Here is a 22,986-nt window from a genome sequence, read left to right as displayed (position 1 = left end):
AATATTTGAAAAGCCCCCAAAATGTTATTAATATGCATGTCAAATCTCAATTCTTAGGTGATTACAGAAGTCCCCTTAACTTCACCAACTTACTGGGAAAGAAATCTGTGATTTAAGTTTTACCTGTGATTTAAGTTGAACCTTGATGTAAATATTATCACTTTAAATCATATAATTTTTAAAGACCCATTAGTGTTAATGATATTTTTCACATATAGAACGAAACAGCATATAACTAATAAAGCAATAAGCACTGTAAGTATTAGTTTCCTTCCAGGTCTTTTTATGTCCTGATCCCTCTTTAGTCTTATACATTGTGACAATTAAAAAAAAAAAAAAAAAAAACAATTAAAAAATACATTCTAGAAAAGTGTGGATTTGGCTCTATAAAATGAAAGAATCTGAAATGTCAAAGTGTTGTACAGATTACAAAAGCCAAAACCTGCATTTTATGCAAAATCTGTCTACCTGATCTCCTTGTATTAAATATGTTCAATGAAAAGAAATTCTAAGAGAAAAAATCTTGACAAAGTGCTAAATTTTAAACTTTAATATAATATAAAAATACCTCAAAAGAGTTAAACAGTTCTGTAACAAAATTTGGACATTTGGGGTAAAATATAATTCAACAATAAGCTCTTTTTGTATGAAAGAAAAGGCCATGTTGCTATTCTTATTTTATATGTATATACTTTGAATACTTTGTTCCTACAAAGCTACTGGGCCCACATGCTTATTATTTTGGTGCTTTCTACCATTCTAGATAAGACCACAAGTCTTTGAAACTGTTGCAATATAATTTCACTATCTTAAGTCATTTACTTAATTTACTTTTACTTTAAAACAAAATAAAAGCCAACAAACAAACAAACAAACAACAACAACAACAACAAAAAAAAAACCCAAAAGCCCTAAACAATAAGTATGCTGTCTTAAAAGTAAAATGAAAGCAAATGTTAAGAGTGAAAATCATCAATTCTTAAATATCCTTCACATTTTTCTTGTTTTAAAGACACCATGCACCTGGAGTACAGATATGGAAAAAGAAAATTATTAAAGACAGACCAGACATCATTACACTGGAACATTTATAACAGTTATGAGGGGCAACTGTCCTTTCAGTGGTTTTCCTGTCTCTGATTTTCAAATTGTCTCAAATACATGTGTCGTTTTGTTTTTATTTTCTTAATTTTTTCTCATTAGAAAAATCAATATGGTCACAAATATATCACATATAAATAAGTAAATGTTGCAAGAACTCAAAAACATCTCATATAGAAACTTGAAGGTGATTAATTTTTATAAAACAAAAATCATAACCTTTAAAATACACATGTAATAGAAACTAATAATGCAAATTCGCTTTTATAATTTGAACATAAGGTTGTAGATTAAAAAATAATAGCTCTGTTAGCACAAAAAGACGGGGACAGAAGCAAACCTCACAAATCAGCTCAGTGCTTTATTCAGGAACAAAGTTTCACACAGGAGCAGGGGATGCAGGGACGAAATGACACTATGGTGGGACGCACTTTCCTGGTGAAAAATGAGCCCCTGAACAAAGAAAGGGCCTGGGCTTATATAGGTTATTCTGAGAGATGGTCTAGCGAGATTATCAATTTTCTTTGGGCACCCAGGAATTTGGAGTTGTTCTATGAATCAGTGAAGGGGTCAGTTTTAGTGCTTAGGAACTTGGGGTCTGTTTTATGGGGCAAAATGGGAGGGAGTCTAGGGTCAGTGGTCAGTTTCTGGGATATATCGTATTGGACCTAATGGAGGGCCTGGGGTCAGTGGTTGGTATCTGGAAAGGATTTGTTTATATAAGGATTAATGCTTCAGCCTCTTCCCAGAGACTGCCTTTCCATGTTTGATGGACACCTCTTCCTCAAGGTTTGTTTTATCACCAGGAAAGAATATATTGGGAAAGGATCAATGCTTTCAATGTATGGCTTTCTCACTCCCTTTTCCCAAGTCTCACTACTTTTGGTGTTTGTCATTTTCCATACCTAATAAGCTCCTTTTCTACCTCCATTGTAGCATATATATATATATATTGTTGTTGTTGTTGTTGTTGGGCACAATACCTTTATTTTTATTTATTTATTTTTATGTGGTGCTGAGGATCGAACCCAGCGCCTTTGCAGGAGCTAGGCAAGCATTCTCTACTGCTAAGCCACAATCCCAGCCCCTCCACTGTAGCTTTTTAAAATAGCTTACAACTCCTCCAAGAGACAATGTAGCATAAGAAATATAATATGAAATTTAAGGTAGATCTGAGTTCTAATCCCATCTGATCCTTTCACCAGCTATGTGATCTGAAACAAACAGCTTCTCTGAGTTTCACTCTTCTAATCTGTAAAATGGGATAACTCTTTGGCTAATGATTTAATGTAATCTTTTTTTTTTTTTAAACGTTTATTTTTTTAGTCGTAGTTGGACACAATACCTTTATTTCACTCATTTATTTTTATGTGGTGCTGAGATTCGAACCCAGGGTCTTGCACATGCGAGGCGAGTGCTCTACCACTGAGCCACAACCCAAGCCCTTAATGTAATCTTAATAATTCAAAGGTAAAAGACTATTCTATAGTATATAATGTTTTCTTTTTACATCTCACTTTCCTCATCTATTAATTAAGAAAGCTGAACTAGATGTGATCTAAGTTTCCTTTAAATCTAAATGTTGAAGATATTTCTTTTATGATAAATGACATAAAAATATGCTGAAGTTTAATGTTGTTCATTTTGCTCCACATAGAACCCACCCCTATATGTAATGATACTGCCTTAAAATGCACATTTTCTTTGCTGAAAGATGGTCAAAGTTTGGTTGAAGAAGAAAGGGAGGGGGAGGGCCAAGAGGAGGAAAGAAGGGGAAGAAGGAAGAGGAGGATGAGGAGGAATCAGAGGTGAAGGAAGAAAAGGGGGAGGAGGAGGAAAATAAGAATGAGGAATAATAATGAATGTTTCCTAAAGTGATTTCACATTCCTTGGCTAAGCATCTCAAAAATTTGGTAGGGGTAACCAAGAAAATAATTGGTCAAAGAAAGGAATGTAGGGCTCTTTTTCCAACTAAATTTAAAGACAAAACTTTGAAAACATAAATTGTCACCTGTAAAAAGCCTTTTCCTTATTTCTTTTTTTTTTTAAATTTTACTATTTCATAGTTTATACATAAGCCTGTCAGAAATTCAGCAATGTATTTTTGTTATGGCAAGAAATGTCTGATCCTCTCTATAGGACAGAAGGCAAACTTAAACCTGTCAAACCGAAAGAAGGCCAGAATGGCCTAATAAGTAAGAGAGTAACAGGAGATAAGGTTAGAAAGAGGATAAGGCTAAAAAATTATATTTTAAATCAAGTAGACCATGGAAAGAAGTTTGAATTTTATTCCAAGAGGGATGGCCATTAGAAGGCTTAAGCATGGGAATGTTATGGTCTTATTTTACATTTTAAAAAGATCATTCTAATTGTTACATAGAGACTGGGTCATGGGCAATTAAGGGTGGGGGGACAGGGAAACAGACAGGAGGCAGAAAGGCTAGATATGAGAATGTCAATGTAGTTCAAAGATGATAGTGGCTTGGACAAGAGTGACAGAACAAAGGTCAAGAACAGCAGAAGGACTTAGTGTATTCTGATGCTGACAAAACTCACTGATAGAATGGATTTTTGCAGTAAAAAAGACAGTAATCAAATATGACTCCCAGGTTTTGGAACTGAGCAATGGAGTAAATGACACCAGTTACTAAGATGCAGATCAGGCTTAGATTTCAGGGCAATTGAAACAGTTATTTTAGATGTGTTAGGTTTATAATACCAATTAAAGCATTCAAGTGAAGTGGTCTGTTGGATATTTAAGTGTGGGTATCAAGGGAGAAACGTAAATCTATATATAAGAATTATATATCTAATTTAAATTGAATCCAGGGAACTGAATGAGATCAGTAGGGAGAAAGTATAAATGGAGAAGGACAAATTTGTCAAGCTCTGAAGCATTATAGTGCTTAGAGAAGATCTAGCAAAGCTGATCGGAAAGGAAAAGCTAGTTACATCAGGAGAAAACCAGGAAAAGTATGATAGCCTGAAGTGAAGAACATCATAGAAGAGAAAGAGACAGTTGACTCGGTGAAGCTGCCCAGATCATTACTCACGTGGGACGCTATGAATACATGGAGGCACTTTAAAAGAAGTGTACTATGTAAACACAAAGTTCTAGGTTAAAAAATTACATAGACCCTCTCCCACTTCCATTTTAAGAAAAATATGACCAATAAAGAAAAATCAGAAAAACACAGGAGTGGAAAAACAGCCAACCAAAGAAATCTCTCATTCAGGTTTTAAATATTTTCTTTGAAATCTTTCTTTGTTTATAGAGATTTGTGGTTTGTTATTTAAATAGTCTAATTATATATAGTACATGTCGTTTTATAACCTGCTTCTTTTATTTTCTCATGTTGCTACATATTATTCTTGACAATATTTTTTAGGAGTACCGGGGGTTCAACTTAGGGACATTTGACCACTGAGACACATCCCCAAGTCTATTTTGTACTTTATTTAGAGACAGGTCTCACTGAATTGCTTAGAGCTTTCTTTTTTTTTTTTTTTTTTTTTGCCAAGGCTGGCTTTGAACTCATGATCCTCTTGCCTCAGCCCCCAGATTCTTGACAATATTTTAATTATAACATAACAACAGTCACTGTTTACTGATTGCTTATGATAAACCTGGCATTCTATTAGGGCTGTACAAATGTATTGCATTTCATCTTCACAACAACCTATCAGGAAGATAATTCTCAAAATAGATTCCTGGAAGCAAAATTACTAGATCAAAGAAGTATTTTTTAAGATTTCTGATATCTACGTCAAATTGCTACCCATAATGTTCCCACTACATTTTACCACAAAAAGCACTTGGATAGTCACTTCAATCTGAAGTTGTAAGGGTAGAGTAGGATTAAGGACTGTGAAATATAGTAAATGGCCACCAGAGGGCAGCTGTATCACAGTGCTGTTTTTTCAACAAATCCAATTTGAGGTAAAAAGAAAGACTCATTTTATACAAAGCTTGCAGTTTTAGATCAAGTATTTGCACTCTTTCATGTTGGATTCCTCTTTCATTATATTTCCAAAAGGGAAACCATTTATTTCTCTTATTACGAACTGCTTTTAGAAATCAACCATGAAAAAGATTTCTTTTGCCTTCAATTATTTTCAGAGCAAGCACAGGTTGGCATTTACTTAACAGTAAAGAAAGCTGCTTCATTGCTGCAAGGACAAATAAAAGCAAGAACCAGCAATGTATACTGCTTTCTGCTATTGTCAAACATCTACGGAGCAAGCAAAATTGATGAAGCATTCCTATTGTTACCCACTATTGAGTCTCATCTCTTCCTGTGTAGGTTTTGCTACTTATTTGTTCACTTATTCAACAAACATTCAGTGAGTACTTAACTATGTCAAGAACCATGCTAGAGATTGCATGTAGAATGTGGAACAAAACTGATATTGTTCTTGCCCTCTTGGAATTTAAGAATGCAGTGAGTCATATGCAACTCACAACCACAAATAATAAATATATAATAAAAAATTGTGATAAGTGCTAAGAAAATAAAGAATAAGTATATATGAGAATATACAATAGGGAAGTTTTCATTTAGCAGAGAGCATCAGGAATTGCCTTCTAATAAAGTGACCTTTCATTGAAGACCTGAAGGAGGATTATGACTTAATAAGGAAAGGGGGCCCAGGTAGAGGCAGATCAGAACAATCATTCTAGTCAGAGGAAAGATCATGTATAAGAACTCTGGGACAAGGGAAAACAGATTGTTTTAGAAATAAAAGCCACTGTGCCTGCATCACAGAGAAAAGAAAAAGAACAGCACAAGACATTACTGGCAAGTAGACAGGGAACATCATATAAAAAGAAAAAAAATATAGCACAATTTCTTCTAAATCAATTTCCTTACATATGCTTCACTAGAGAGTACAGGATTAGAATTAAGAATGAGCTTTCAAAAGAGCTTTTTCCATGGTATTTTCAATTTCAAACATTTTGCTACTCTGTTCTCATCAAAATAATTGTAGTACTTGTCAGATTAGTGTGCTCTGATTTTTTGGTTGGTAGTAAAAATATTTTTAAGAAAGTGCTTCTAATCCTTACATCTAGGAAAATTGAAAATCAGAAGTTAATTGTCTTTAGTTTTTAACAGTGACTAAGTTTGCCTAAATGTGGTTTTCTTTGTTTTTATACTGTGTAGGGTTTGCTGAGCTTTCTGAATCTGTGGGCTGATGTCTTTCATCTGTTTGGAAAATTCTTGGTCATATTTTCAGATTCTGCTTTGATGCAACATCTCTTTCCTCCATTTCTGGGTCTCCCACTATTTTGTTAGACCTTTTGGCTGTGTCCCACATGTCTTTTCTGCTTTGTTCTTTTCATTATATTTTCTCTAAATACCTCAGTTTGGGTGTTTTTAATTGCACTGCATTTGGGCCTACAAACCTGTCTTCACTGTGTACAATCTGCATTTAAACACATGCAATGAGAGATTAATTTCAGATATTTTATTTTTCAGTTCTAGATTGTCCATTTGATTTTGCAGGGGAGATGATACTGGGGATTATATTCAGGCGCACTCAACCACTGAGCCACATCCCCAGCCCTATTTGAATTTTATTTAGAGACAGGGTCTCAGTGAGTTGCATAGCACCTTGGGCTGACTTTTAACTCAACTCACCATACTCCTGCCTCAGCCTCCCGGGCTGCTGGGATTACAGGTATGTAATACCGCACCTGGCATTTGATTTTTTTTTTTTTTAAACAGAGTGTAATACTGAATTGAAATTTTACTCCTTTACACCCATTTTTTCTAACGTATCTTCTATATTCATAAATATTAATTTTAGTTATTTTAAAGTTTTTGTATGGTAACTCTAAATCTGGATTGTTTATGGTTCCTCTTCCATTATTTGTATTTTATCTTTATTTTAGTCACATTTTCCTGTCTCTACATTCTCTAGTACTTTTTTATCAGATGCCAAACATGGTATAAAAGAACCAAAGGGTCCTTCTTTCCTCTGTTAGGCAAACATAAGGAAAGGATCACCACAATTCAATCAGAAATTAAAGTGGGTTGAAAATGAATGGAGTTTTAGCATGAGTCATTTCACCTCTGGTTCATCACTTTGTTTGTCCTGGCCCTTTTGACCGAGAATATAGCAGTCCTTCATCTCCTTAGCCCTAAAAGGTTTAGTACTGACCTTTGTTGGTTTGAGCCTAGGTCCCATGCATCTTCAGTCTGGCAATGTTTTAAGAAAGAGATGGTCATATATTGTAGTTGCTATCCTCTTGCCTCAGCCTTCCAAGTAGCTGGGATTACAGGTATGCACCACCATGCCTGTCTACTAAAAGGATTTTGTCTCCTTAACACAAAACTGACATTACTAAAAGGATCTTGTCTCCTTAACACAAAACTGATATTACTTTCTATCTTATAGCCCAGCCTTCCATCTCCTGCATAGTCAGCTAATGTTCTGTGGGAAAACTAGCCTTTTGTTTAGGGTCCCTCTAATTTCCAACCAGCATACAAGCCCCAAATGATTGCCTAATGTACTTCTTGTAACTTTCCTCAAGGAGAAAGACTTTGCTTAGACCAAATCTATCTTCCTAGTCTATACCCAGAATCAGCAAATGTTTCCTGGAAAGAAAATGCCTAGGGCTGGGGAGGTGGCTCAAGTGGTAGCGCACTCGCCTGGCATGCACAGGCGCCGGGTTCGATTCTCAGCACCACATAAAATAAAGATGTTGAGTCCACCGAAAACTGAAAAATAAATATTAAAAAATAAATAAATAAAATAAAATGGACAGGTTTCTTTGTTTAAAAAAAAAAAAAAGAAAGAAAGAAAATGCCTAGTATAGGGATCCAGCTTGATCTGACTGCAGCCATCTTCAGTCATAACTGCCATGACTGTTCCTGAGTAACCATAGCTTGTTTCCTTGCATGGTATCCTAGCACACTACAGATATACAAAGCCATTAGAGGAGTACGTGGAGTTTTACAACTGGATCCTGGCACCATCAACACAGGGAATGTGCCTGACATCTTTGATGCTAGCTTAAGATAAACCAGGTACATTCCAGCTTAGATGAAGTTAATTTCGTCCTGACTACTATGTAAGCTTCTACCCTCTGACCCAATTTTCAGGTATCCACCAGTCTTGTTGCCACCCCGACTCTGCTTCTGTCAGTAAGTCTCCAATAAATTACACTCCGAAATCTTAGACTTGTCCACATCTTTCTTTGGTATCATGGCACCTTGTGGTCAATTCATTTACACTGGATTTTCACACAGTATCTGGTGATCGGCTTACTTAGGAAGAGTTTCAAAGTGTTCTGTCATTTCTGGAATTTTAGTTCATGTAGCTTTCCTTGCTTCAATAGCTCTCCAATCAATATGATTTTTGAAATTAATATATTTTCTCCAAGATGTTATTAAAGAGTTTGGTTTGCTGTGACCTATTATATCCTACTTAGAAAAGACCTTTATTAACAATTTGAGAAGAATCAACATACACTGAAATATTTCAAAATTTAAAAAATGAAATAATTACATGACAAAATTAAGGAAAATATGTACCTGTGAGAGAATCACAACTGGCAGATCGATTATTGCATTGACAGGGCAAGCAGCCATTCTCACTAAAGCCATAATATCCATCTTGGCATTGGTTACATGTAGGGCCGGTGACACCCACTCTGCACTGGCAATTCCCAGAACTGCAAATAGAAGCAAAGACAATGAACAAAAGTAAAGTGGTTTGAAAGTTTTATCATCTAGTATCTCAATACAGATGATCTTTTTTTTTTTCTTTTAATACAGATGATCTTAATGTAGCAAAGAGTTTCAACTAGATTCTATTTGCTGTAAGAGTGATTTTTATTTTACATTGGAAATTGAAAAACTTCATGATTATATAAATACAATATGTTACTAATAACTAATCATGTGTAACAATGAATCCTACCTACTTGCATAGCTTTAAAAAATGATAAAGGATTCAGTGGAAAAATTGAAGTTCTCCATGCTTACAAATCTTTGTTTAGTAAGTGCTAGGGACCAGAACTTGTATGACTACTGTATTTCTTTTCTGGATTATCCCACAGTTTTATTAGTCTCCATCCCAGTCTGGGGGAAAGAAGAAATGCCACCTAAACCTCACCATGCTTCTAGCTCAAAAATATTGAGACCAAGATCTTAGTGAATATGTCAACTAATATCCCTTTAGATACTACAAACTTGACATAATTCTCTATTTGAGGCATAGGATATATTTAAATAGTAGTTCTAGTAATTAAAGTGGAATTCACAATTAAGTAAATGTGACTAGAAGGGAGACTTCTATTGTTTTATTTAGTCTATATAAAAATTTTAGATTACCAATCAAAAAAAAGGACAAAGCACCTAAAGTAAGAAATATTTTATTTAGTATTCCATCTACTCCTACTTAAATATTTTCTTACATATCCATTATAACAAGAACACCATTTCTTTCCAATCATTAAAATCTAAATCTTTGGTGTCCTTTTCAATTCCTCTAATTCTATTCCATGCTCTTTATGATCATCCACTCATATCTAATATATCACCAATTTCAGTCAAATTTTCTTTCTAGCTGGGTGCACTGATGCACACCTGTAGTTCCAGGAGAATCACAAGTTCAAAGCCAGTCTCAGTAGCTTAGAGAGTCCCTGAGCAACTTCACAAGATCCTGTCTCAAAATAAAATAAATCAATAAGTAGAAAAGGCAAGGGATATATATGGCTCAGTGGTTAAGTTCCCTAGGTTCAATCCCAGTACCAAAAAAAAAAATTCTTTCCAATATTTCTTGGTATTTTTGTTTCTTTCACAATCATTCCTAATATAATGTCTCTCTTCCTCTTTACCTCTAAAATTTTCTCGGCTTTCCATGAAACTTTTCTCTAACTGGTCCATAGGGATCTTTCAGCTTCCTGACTATATATTCTCCATGTCGGACATTTTGATCCTAATGTGATTTGCTCTATATTCTTACACTATGCTGTCTTATTTATATTAGTTAGATTGTAAAAGCCATGAGGAAATGGGCATATTATGCAGTTTTCTTATCATTAAGACCTAGCTTAAGGGCTGGGTCTGGGGCTCAGTGGTAGAGTGCTTCCCACGCAAGTGTGAGGCACTGGGTTCAATACTCAGAACCACATAAAAATAAATAAAGATATTGTGTTCATCTCAAGTAAAAAATTTTAAAAAGACCTAGCATAAGTATAGGGATCAAGTACTGTAACAAACTGTTATTACACCTTATTAAGTAAATTTCCTTAGTCCAAGGACCTTGTATGAGCCATCTTGGTATACCCTCAGAAAGAATATAAAAGATAATGCCTGGTTTGTTGAGGCATTTAATAAATACAAATGTTCAATAAATATATTAACTAAATTTTAGAATTAAGCACTGTTGGGGGAAATAAAGATAAAGGGCAACACAAATTATTATAATATCAGAAAAATTACAGTACTTTCCTTTTTTTTTTCCAATAGTGACATTTCTTTATATGCTCATTCTGGACTTCAAAATTTTAGATTTCATCTGATTATATTCTGGCACCAGCCATATTGAATAAGAGAAAATTCTTAAATTGAAACTGCTTTTACAAATAATTTTTCTTAGAGATGTAGCTCATAATAAAGAAACCCTATGGTATTGTTAATTTTAGTTCAGGAGCCCAAGCTAAAATTGTTAACACACAGATTTTATGCATCAGTTAAAGCAATCCCCTATCCCTACCTCATATGCTTCTATTTCTGTACTAAAAATAGAAGTTCTAAATTTGAGAGTTTTTGTAACCTAGCATTGAATGGAAATAACACAACTTTAAAGCATATGTATTCTATTTGTAGTATATAAACTTAAGGTTTATTATTATTATTAATTTAACTTAGGATGTGCTTCTCTATAGAAAAATAGAAAAAAAAAAACAGTTCTTAGAGCTTTAATCAAATAAAATCAGTCCAAAAAAGAAAGAAAGCCAGGCTTATATAATAATACTTACCACATCTTAATGCCTTTTATCCTAAGGAATCACCTATTAAATTCTCTAGTCCTATTAAAAGTTGAGTAGTATATTGGGTCATGTAATTTCTTGGCAAACAACTAATTTTACAGAAAATGTAAAATGGAGTCATCTAAAAGCAGGAGTAATATAATAATGATGATAATAATAATAATAATGTGTCCCCTTTATTGAGGGCTGTGTTGGTAAATACACATTCTCTCTAATCTTCAAGGTAATTCCCAACTATAAGGGTCATAATCCTCATTTTACTATTGAGAGAATTCAGAGATGATAAAGCTATTGTCTACAGCCAGTGAGTCAGGTTTATTTATAGCAAGCCAGACTTTTCACATTCTGTAGATCCCAAGCATCACCGTTACCATCTATACAGGTGTTGACTTTAGTGATACTTTTTCTGTTTAGTCCAGAATAAACACCTGCCAAGTAAATTTACTTGCTGCCAAATAAATTTCAGGTTTTCCCTAACAAGAGCTGAGCAAGGTTACTGCTCGAAGAGCAACATCTGCCTAACAAAGTCCAAGGTTCTCAGAGACACAAACTCAAAATATTTTTACGTTTAAGCTATATTAAAGCTTAATTAAGTTCGATCTTCAGCACCACATAAAAATAAAGATATTGTGTCCAACTACAACTAAAAAATAAATATTTAAAAATATTTTTAAAAAGCTTAATTAAACTTTGTACTGATCATATAGAAGATAAGCATTTGGTTTTTTAAATGTAACAGAAATTTACCAAGCATGTCTATTAAGTAACTGCACAAAAGAAATCCTACACACATACATAATGCAGAGTCTCACACAAGTATGCTCCAAAGTACTAAAAGATCTGGCAAAGTAAATTTGTATTCATCAAATATGAAGTACAAGAACATCTTATTACAATACAACCCAATTGATAAATGGGCAAGAAGAAATATAATCATAGAAGAAGAAATACAATCAATCAACAAACATATGAAAAAAATGTTCAAGATCTCTAGCAATTAGCAAAATGCAAATCAAAACTACAATGAGATTCCATCTCACTTCAGTCAGAATGGCAAACGTCAAGAATACAAGCAACAATAAATGTAGGCGAGGATGTGGAGGAAAAGGAACTGCAAATTGGTGCAACCACTAAGGAAAGAAGTATGGAGATTCCTAAGAAAACTGGGAATGAAATCACCATTTGACCCCATCATTCCCCTCCTAGGTTTATACCTAAAGGACTTAAAAACAACATACTATAGTGATGCAGCCACATCAATATTTATAGCAGCTTGATTCACAATAGCTAAATTATGGAATCAACCTAGGTGCTCTTCAACAGATGAATAGATAAGGAAACTGTGGTATATATACACAATGGAATGTTACTCAGCCTTAAAGAAGAATGCAATTATGGCATTAGCCAGTAAATGGATGGAAATGGAGAATATTATGCTAAGCAGAATAAGTCAATCCCAAAGAACATTTTCTCTTATATGCATATGCTAATTCACAATAAGAGGGGGGAAAGAATAGAGGTACTTTGGATTAGATAGAGGGGAGTGAAAGGAGGGGAGGGAGCATGAGGGTAAGAAAGAAGAAGGAATAGGACATTACTACCCTATGTGTATATATGATTACATGACCTGTGTAACTCTACATAGTTTACAATGAGACAAATGAGAATTTTTACTCTATTTATATATGATTTGTCAAAATGCATTCTCCTGTCATGTATAACTAATCAGAAAATATAAAAATATATTTTAAAAAAGAATATCTTATTACAAAATAAGAAAGAAACAGTTAATTTAAGTCCCTTTATGCTATCAAAACATTACAAAGGATATCATATTATTTCAAAGAATGGCTAAGAACATTTCATTAGCCCATTTCCAAGGCTTTTTAGATGTTAATCAAAACATGTTAGCTCCTCATTCCCTAAAATATATTATTCAGTATACAAGAGGATAAACAGTTACTTCTAATGATGGTGTTTGCCTAATTCACCATCTGTAAGTAAAAGGTATTACCTTGGAATACAGAATCACTTAGTAATATCTCATAGCCCTAACATAGCCAATGTTCCAAAGTAGTGGCTTGCCCTATCAGGGACTTTTCCTTAAAAAATCCGTTCTGGGCATTAAAAGGTCTGATGTAAGCAGGCTTCTTTCTCCCTGGATAATGTGTTCCTTAGCTGTCTATTTGAGAAAAAAAATCCAAGACTAACTTCATGAATCCAGATAAAGCTATTGTCTGAGTCTGGATACCATGCTTCAGTCTTTCCAGGGTAGATTTTGAAATAACAGGAAAGGAGGTGATTTCCTGTCTTAAAAAAAAAAAAAGCATAGTTGGGCACAGTGGCACGTGCCTGTAATCCCAGTGGCTCGGAGGCTAAAGCATGAGGATCATGAGTTCAAACCTAGCCTCAGCAATGGCGAGGCACTAAGCAACTCAGTGAGACCCTGTTTCTAATAAAATATAAAATAGGGCTGGTGACATGGCTCAGTGGGTGAGTGCCTCTGAGTTCAATCCCCAATACTAAAAAAAAAAAAAAAAAGTATCTGTCTGTATCTATACATCTCATCTATATCTACATCTGTATCTATATATCTACATATATGTAGATATATGTATATATATATATATATATATATGAATGACACAGAGTGGGAAAGTTTGGTTGTGGGGATGTTATTCATGGCCCATGGCCAGTTTCTGCATGTATAAGAATTAAATCAGGGGCTGGGGTTGTGGCTCAGAGGTAGAGAGTTTGCCTGGAATGCATGAGGCTCTGGGTTCGATCCTCAGCACCACATAACGGTAAAATAAAGATATTATGTCCACCTATAACTAAAAAATAAAATGTTTAAAAAAAAAAAAAAAAAAAAAAGAATTAAATCACTCAGCAAACATGAAGCTTTGCCTGTGTGACTCCTTTTATAGAATAAAGCCTTTATTGCACCCGCTTTCATGATCTCCCTCTGTTAAAGACTGTTGAATTCTTTCTGAAGCAAAGGTCAATGATATAAATGAAATGCAAAAACAAAATCAAAAAAGGCCTGTTAACATATCACTATGCTTAACCATAGATTCAAAATAAAAGAACCCAAGATTCACAGCTTCATATGTGGAGAATAAGGGTGCAGAACTGGATTTTGAATAAAAATCAGAAATCTATACTACTGAGATCAGCTAACAAAAATTTTAAGATAGAATTTGCTCATCTGGTATCACTTCTTAAAAATGTGAGTTTATAGTAAAGTACTTACACAGTATATAGAATTATGTCACAAAGAAGAATATAGAATATTCATTAAAAAGCAAACGCAGGAGGGCCAGGGCTGAAGCTCAGTGACAGAGTACTTGCCTAGCACATGTGAGGCACTGGGTTCAATCCTCAGCACCACATAAAAATAAATAAAATAAAGCCATGCTGTCCATCTACAACTCCAAAAAAAAATTAAAGAAATAAAAAGCAAATGCAGGGCTGGGGTTGTGGCCTTGCATGTGTGAGGCACTGAGTTCAATCCTCAGCACCACATAAAAATAAATAAATAAAATAAAGGTACTGTGTCTATCTGCAACTTAAAAAAAATATTTTTTAAAAAAGCAAATGCATATACCACACTAAGTATAAATAAACACATTCTACACATTTCTTAAATCATACCAAAACAGGATTCTCATATTTTCTTACCATGTCAATGTTATATAATTTATACATTCATGGGTATGAACAAATATTGCAAGGTTTTAGCAATTAAAAAAATACTTCTTGAGGCTAAGGCTGTTGTTCCATGGTAGAATATATGCTTAGCATGTAGGAGGCCCTGGGTTGGGCTCAATCTCCAATATCAAAAGAAAAAAATTAATAAACAAAATTAAAGGAAAATCCCCAAACTTCATTCTCAAACATATATAAATAAATATAAATAAATAGTTATTGATTTCTCAAAAGGAACCTCAAAAGTGTGTCATCTCAAGACATGGCACATATTTATGTCACAAAAATACTAGTCAAACTGATTTTTAAAGGTTCTGTTCTGTTTGGGTGGAGAATGTTCAGAATTTCCATTATTTTATAATCATATTGAATAGGTTGGAAGAGTGAAATGCAGAAAGGAAGGTATCAGCATTTAAGGGGGGAAAAAATAGTCTAAAGAGACAGAGTTTGGTTCATAGTCTAGTCTGCTAGTACTTTTTTCTCTTAGCTTCAGTATTCTCATTTGTAAAATGAAGATAATTATTCCAAACTTTGTAGGGCTATTGTGAGAATTAAAGACTGCAACCACAGGGAACTCAGCAGTGAGCAGCTAAGTTCCATGTGGACACAATCTGAAATCAATACAAAATTGCCAATAATAAACTCTCGGACACATTCAAAATAAATTTTAAGAGGTAGCTAAGAAAAACTTTTCTCACTAGAAAATGTTTTTACATGGGAAGGTAAACAAAATGAAAAATTATTAACAATTCTAACTTCATGTTTGTGACATGGTTTAGTGAAAGTAATGAAAAAAATAGCTTTCTTTTTTGTTATGAAAGAAATTCAATAATTGGACATTTTGGCAAAAGATCGTCTGTTTCTCTGTCTACAGTCATGGAAAAGACTATTATGCAACAAGCAAAGCTCCTTTTCTGAAAGAAAAAAGGATAGCTTTATTGTTGAAACATTGGGCTATTATGCTAAACATTCCTTGTATTTTTTAGGACAAATAGTCTAAAATATGTTTAGAGGAAATCCGTATTCAGACAGAAACTCTTAATACTCAGAAAAGAGTATTATCTAATTGCAAAAATATTTTCTGATAACTGATCTTACCAAAATCAAATTTAAAAATTTCCTTGAAAAGCCAAAAGTAGAACTTAAAGGTAAAAGAATAAAAAATATCCTATTTCCAGGGCCCAAACTTGGGAATTCTAACTTAATTCAACCAGAAAAGTTATTACTTAATACTTTCAATTTTTTTAACAGAAGAAACACAGCCAGAAGAATTCTCAAACCTACTCAATGACCCCATTATTTTTATAGAGATTTCTAAATTTCAAAAAGTCATTTTGAAAAGAAAATGTAGAGATAAACATGGGGACCAGGTATCATCTAGATAAGAAGCTGCTTCTCAAATATGTTGATGTTTGAATTTGTGACCAAATATGAAAGTTTTACTTGATGAAAGTGTAATTATTAATACCTGGTTTGTGTATATACTCTGTTCCAACAATTTAACTTAAGGTGTAGAATTTAGAACTCATTTTCTCACAGAAATGACAGCATAAGCGGTGGCTCAATTTTCAGATTAGCAAACAACCTGCTTAACCCTAAATGTTGATATTGATAGTACTAAAGATCAAGCCCTTTTTTTATACCCAAATTCTGAACTGTATAGGGAGTACAGTGCTCAGGAGGCACTAGTATGGATTATAAATAAAGTACACAGCATGATATTCACAAATTATTTAATGTAATCTTTTCAATTTTTGTATGACTTTCATAAATCTCAGTTTTATCACTTTCTGGCTGATTTTTTTTTCAAATGTAGAAACAACAAGTTATTTAAATGTGTAAGTCAACCTTTGGTTTTGGGGGACAACATAATGTCCACTTAACAAGTTGTTTCTACATTTGAAAAAAAAAGAGTAATAATCCTTGTTTCAAAAGGTTGTGAGGATTAAAATTAAATATTTAAGTGCCTTCCAAACAGTAGGAGCACTACATACAGTAAAATATAAATACTTTGAATATTCTCCACTGGTAGAGCTTCAGGAACATAGTCAATGGTAGGCAGAATAAGAAACTGGGTATTTGTCTTCTAACAGTATTTTTTCTCTTTTCTTATTTATTGATTACTTCTATGAACTTTATAAAAGCAAGCCAGAAGGATTTAATGTGTTTAATTAATTTAATAAACTTGCAGTACCTCCAAAAGAAGTTTTTATGTTAATCTTCTCAGTAGTCATTTAAATATTTCTTCTAATAAATGAGAGATTAAAAACATAATTGCCAAAGAAATGAGACACTGCTTCTGCTGTGTCTCAAAACAATTCTGACTTTATTTCTTGTTTATAATCTCTCTCCCCAACTAGAATGTCAGCTCTGTGGAATCAGGGTGTGTGTGTATGTGTGTGTGTTTCATCCCCTGCTGCATTCCCAGTGTCTGGCATAACACCTTGCATGTAATAGGCTTTCAAACTTTGTTTAATGACTGTATGATCTGGCTCCAAAAATCTACATATACTTTCTTCATAACTCATGATGACTTCTAAGTACAAAATTTGTTTTCATTTTAGCCCATTTAATATTTTCCATGCACTTAAACTTGATACTTTATGTCATGTTTAAATAAACCTCTCAGAATACTGGAAATGGGATATTCATTTTACATGAACAAAATGGACATTTAATGAGTGGTGCATGATGGGCAATAGATCTTATAAGACACAGATCTGTTGGTTTGCTTTTTAAAGTAAGAAAAGCCCACATTTAAAAGTATTTTAAAAGAAAAAAATATTACCCCTCAAAGAAAAATCTATTTTCCTTAACCCCTATTAGTAGATTTGATTAATCTATTATGGCCCTGCCAAATGGGCCTTGTTAGCTTATATAATACTCATATAAGCGAAAAATAGAGGTTGGACTGCTCCATCAACCTCCTCTTATTTCTTCTGATTTTCTTTTTTATGTAAGTCAACCTTAGGTTTTGGGGGACAACATAATGTCCACTAGATCAGTGGTTCTGACACATTAACATGCAACAGAATCTTCTGCAGGGCTTGTTGAAACACTCGTTGCTGGGCCCTATTCTGAAGTTTTTGATTTAATAGTTCTGGATTGGGCTCAGGAATTTGCATTTCTAACCAGTTCCCAGGTTATGCTGATATTGTTGGTCTGGAGACCATAATGGGGAATTACTGTACTACATTAACTGGAAAAACAGCACTGTACTTATTTTACTCTATTTTTATATCCTTATACTTGACTGATAAAATTACTTAATTTCTACCTCCAGCCTTAGTGCTGAACCATTAATTTGGTATCAAGCCTGACCTAAGAAAAGGGTATTTAAGGCATTCAGCCCCAGTAGTGGATCATCAAGCCCTATTTGGGCTAGTTCCTTTGACCTTAGACCTCTATGTTCTCTATGACTGAATTACAACTATTGTCCTAGTTTCTCAATGCCTGGCTTCTAGTCCCAGTTACCCTGCCTCCCACTTCCCACCCCAAATACTAGGTCCATGACACATGCTTTCAGACCTCACTTATGTCAAATGGCTGTGATTTAAAGCCCAGCAAATAAGACTTTCTGACACCTCAAACCATGAACTCATCTTTAATAATTATAATGTCCTAATTTCTACCTTTTCATTTCAAGTGATTCTCTATATATACTTTAATAACTTCACTTTACCTTCTATGAAACATTTATTTTCATTGTAGCTCAAACTGATTTCTAGGTTTAAATTTCCATGGGTTAGTACCTAAGTTGTTGATTCATGCTCACCCACACGGAGCCCTGCATTTCATATTGAGATGTGCATACTGCCATATCTAATTTTGCTCATTCTATTTCAGGGTACAGTGGGAAGAGCCTCGGAGCCGGAGAGATCTAGGCTTGAATCTAAATTCTGCCATTTACTAGTTATGCCTTGTTGCTAAGTAACATAGCCTCTAAGAGAAAGATGAATGAGTTGTTTCAAGAAGAAAAGTTATATGTGTAAAGCTTTGAGCATGGAAGTTTAATGGTGTTCATTAATGTTAATTTCCTTCTGTTCCTCCAATGCCTCTCCTGAATCATGCAGCTTCTTTAGACAAATAAGTCAGCCAATAAAGCTAATATTTCCTTCAAATATCTATAATATCTGTTTTGGTGGACATTTTATTCAATTGCTGAACTTTTTTTAATTTTTAATTTTTTAGTTGTTGATGGACCTTTATTTTTTTATTTATTTGTATGTGGTGCTGGGAACTGAACCCAGTGCCTCAAGCATGCTAGGCAAGCGTTCTAAAAGCGCCACAACCCTTCAATTGCTGAACTTTTAAAATATCAACTTAAGACTAGCAAAAGTAAAAATTAATTAAATGGTCATAGTGTATGTGTTGGAAATTGGAAAAGGGGGGGTATGTTACTGACAACATAAACTGTATTTTATTTTCTTTTTCGGGGGGATGGGAGTGGTACTAGGGATTGAACTCAGAGGCACTCAACCACTGAGCCACATCCCAAGCCCTATTTCGTATTTTATTTAGAGACAGGGTCTCATTGAGTTGCTTAGCACCTCGCTTTTGCTGAGGCTGGCTTTGAACTCGTGGTCCTCCTGCCTCAGCCTCCTGAGCCACTGGGATTACAGGCCTGCACCACTACACCCAGCTGTGTTTTCATCAACATGAAAAACATATCTATGTCCTCCCCATATACTTTTTAGAATAAAGCCAACTTGAAGGTATTGAAAATCTATCCAATGTAATAAAATGTCTCCACAGAAAAATGAACCATCAATACTTTTCCTTGTGCCTCCCTGATCTACAGCACTGGGGTATATACTAACCCAGTTCTGAATGCCATGGGACTTTAACTTAGTAAAAGAATATGGAATATCATGTTAGAAGACTTTGAATTGACTTTCCTCATTCTGGTAGTTAATGGTCATTGAAGCCTGGGCTAATGATGTAATCTTGCTTTTATTATTATTTCTTATCTGTAATTTGGTAGATAATCATCCTTATCTACCTATTGTTAGAATCAAAATAAAAGAATACTATTAATTGGAAATTAATAGTTTTAATTACAGATACTAGTAATTTTTTATATATTTTTATTTTTTTGTAGTTATACACAATAACTTTTTTATTTATTTTTATGTGGTGCTGAGGATCGAACCCAGGGCCCTGCACATGCAAGGCAAGCACTCTACCAGTAAGCCATAACCCCAACCCCAACAGATACTAGTAATTTATATTCCCTGGAAACCAATTTAATTTATAAACACAACAAGAAGCTTGAAAAATCCACTGGAGGTAATCCAGGCAAACTGTTGGTAGGAATACAAATTAATATAGTCATTATGAAAAACAGTATGGTGGATCCTCAAAAAATTAAAAATAGAACCACCACATAATCCAGCAATTCCTTTACTGGGTACGTAGCCTTTTTTTTTTGTACCAAAGATTGAACCCAACGGCACTTATCCTTTTTATTTTTTTATTTTGAAAAAGGATCTAACTAAGTTGCTCAGGGCCTCACTACATTGCTAAGGATGGCTTTGAACTTGTGATCCTCCTGCCTCAGACTCCCAAGCCACTGGGATTATATATTCAGCATCCAGCTGGGTATATATCTAAAGGAAATGAAATAAGTAAATTGAAGAGACCTCTGTACTCCCATGTTTATTGCAACACTATTCACAATAACCAAGAAGTGCAAACAACCTAACTGTCCACACCAACTGATGAAGAAATACACACAAAAAGAATACTATTCAGTCATTAAAAATAATGAAATTTTGTTATTTGAAATAACATCGATGGAACTGGAGATCATTATGTTAAGTAAAATAAGCCAGGCAAAGAAAGTACTACATGATCTTATTCATATGTGGAAGATTAAAAAAAGGTGATCTTATAGAAGTTGAGAGTAAAATGGTGGTTACCAGAGATTGGGAAATGTAGCAGAGAAGAAGGAACAGGAAAAGGTTGAGCAATGGTTACTAAATTATAGATAAGAGGAAGGAGTTCTGGTATGCCATTGCACAGTAGTATGACTATAGAGAAAAATTATGTACTGTATATTTCAAAAAGCTAGAAGAAAGGATTTTGAATATTTTTACCATAAAGAAATGCTAAATGTTTAAGGAGATAAATATGTTTAACCTGACTTAAACATTACACAATGTATATATGTACTGAAACATCACATGATACTCTATTAATATGTGTGATTTTATGCTTTTATATATGTTAAATTTTCAATTCAACTTTAAAAAACCAAATTGGTGAAATACACAGAATGTGTGTTAAGAATTAATCTATGCAGAACCTTAAAAATGAAATTCATAATTTTGATCTAATCCTACATATTTTGTCACAATAATTAAAGCTGAAACACATGTGTCCCTTTTCACAGGAAATCTAGAAAAATTTCAAGTTCAAATCTCTCTCTGGGATTGAAAAATTTAGATATTTTGAGTGGAAATTTTATCCAGGGAGGGAAAAAAAGTTAAAAGTTCTGTATTTCTCTCTACCCTCCAAAAAGCACATTTCTTCCTATGGAAAAAAAAAAATACATGAGATGCAAAAGTCATGCTGATTTAATTCTCTTTCAGGGGACACAAGAAGACAAAGCCTTCTCTGTGGGAACAAGAGTTCTTCTATTTAGACTAATGTTTCCTCCACATAAGTTCTAGAAGCTTTTCTTTTTAAACTTTAGAGGAAAAGGATATTAAATCAGGCTATGGGTTTGATTGGATTTCCTAACCATATTCTAATTATTTATCTATAATGGCAAGTCCTCATGCCAACAAAGTAAGTTTTTTTCCTTATCCTAATTTCTCTTCTGAACTTAAGGCTAAGAATTATCACTAGGCCCAGTAACTTTGCCCTCATAATAAAATAGTAAAACTAGGCCTGGGGAAGTAGCTCTGTTATAGAGCTTGCCTAGCATTCACAGGACCTAACTTCAATTCCCAGTGCTAAAAGGAAAGTAAATAAATATAACCAATCTATATTTCCTTGGTTGCTCCAAATAATAATTCAATTAACATTCTATTTAAAAACAATATTTTCCCATTAATGTCCTTCTTCTGTCCAAAGTTCCAATCTAGTATATCACTTACACTTACTCATCATGTTTCCTTAGCCTCTTCCAATCTGACAGTTTCTCAGTCTTTTTGGTCTGTTATGACCTTGCAGCTTTTGAAGAGTTGGTCAGGTGTTTTGTAAATGTCCCTCAACTTGGGTTCATTTGATGTCTTGTCACAGTTAGACTGAGGTTATGAATTCTGAGGAAGAATATCACATAAGAAATGTACCCTTTCTCATCTCATCATATTAGGGGGTACATAATAGCCACATGACTTATTACTGATGGTATATCATTTAATGTTATCACTCAAATGATAATTTTTTTAAAAAATTTTTTAGCTGTTGAGAGACCTTTTATTTATTTATTTATATGCAATGCTTAGAATAAAACCCAGTGCCTCACACATGCCAGGCAAGTGCACTACCACTGAGCCACAGCCCCAGCCCCTCAAATGATAATTTTATAATGCTAGGAATTTACCTGTGTGATAGTAAACTTAAAGGCAATTAACAAACACAAAAGGCAGAAGACATATGTGGTTTGAGCCTGTTTCTACAACTTACTAATAGTCTGTTTTGAGGCAAATTAAGTTTCAGTGTCTTCATCTATAAAATTGGAACAATACAATTCAAATTAATTATTATTTTTTTAGTTTTTTTAGTTGTAGATGGACACAATACCTTTATTTTGTTTATTTTTTAAAAAAATAAATAAATAAATGTTAATGTTGGTCATTAACAGAGTTGATGATGGTACAGGTTGAGCATCCCTAATATTAAAATCTGAAATCTGAAACTTTTTGAACACAGACATTATACTCAAAAAGCTTTGGATTTTGGCCAGGTGCAGCAGTGCATGCCTATAAGCCCAGCTGCTCAGGAGGCTGAGGCAGGAGGATTACAAGTTCAAGCCCAGCCTGGGTAAATTAGTGAGATCCTATCTCTCTTTTTTTTTTTTAATTTTTTATTGTGGGTTGTTCAAAACATTACAAATTTCTTGACATATCATATTCCACACTTTGATTCAAGTGGGTTATGAACTCCCACCTTCACCCCATACACAGATTGCAGAATCACATCAGTTACACATCCATTGATTTACA

General features: G+C 33.9%; 1 protein-coding gene across 1 annotated transcript in view; it reads right to left on the bottom strand.

Annotated features, from left to right (window-relative positions):
• Megf9 (multiple EGF like domains 9) overlaps positions 1–22,986 on the bottom strand; it is a 105,888-nt gene that overhangs the window by 12,804 nt on the left and 70,098 nt on the right. The window contains exon 3 of the mRNA XM_015497748.2: positions 8,640–8,779. Coding sequence (XP_015353234.2) covers positions 8,640–8,779 — 140 coding nt within the window. The remainder of the gene's footprint in view (positions 1–8,639; positions 8,780–22,986) is intronic.

Source organism: Marmota marmota, unplaced genomic scaffold (genome assembly GCF_001458135.2).
Source record: "Marmota marmota marmota unplaced genomic scaffold, marMar, whole genome shotgun sequence".
NCBI classification, from domain to species: Eukaryota; Metazoa; Chordata; class Mammalia; order Rodentia; family Sciuridae; genus Marmota; species Marmota marmota.
Note: the sequence above shows the minus strand (reverse complement) of the source record. Positions and strands in the feature narration are given on the sequence as shown.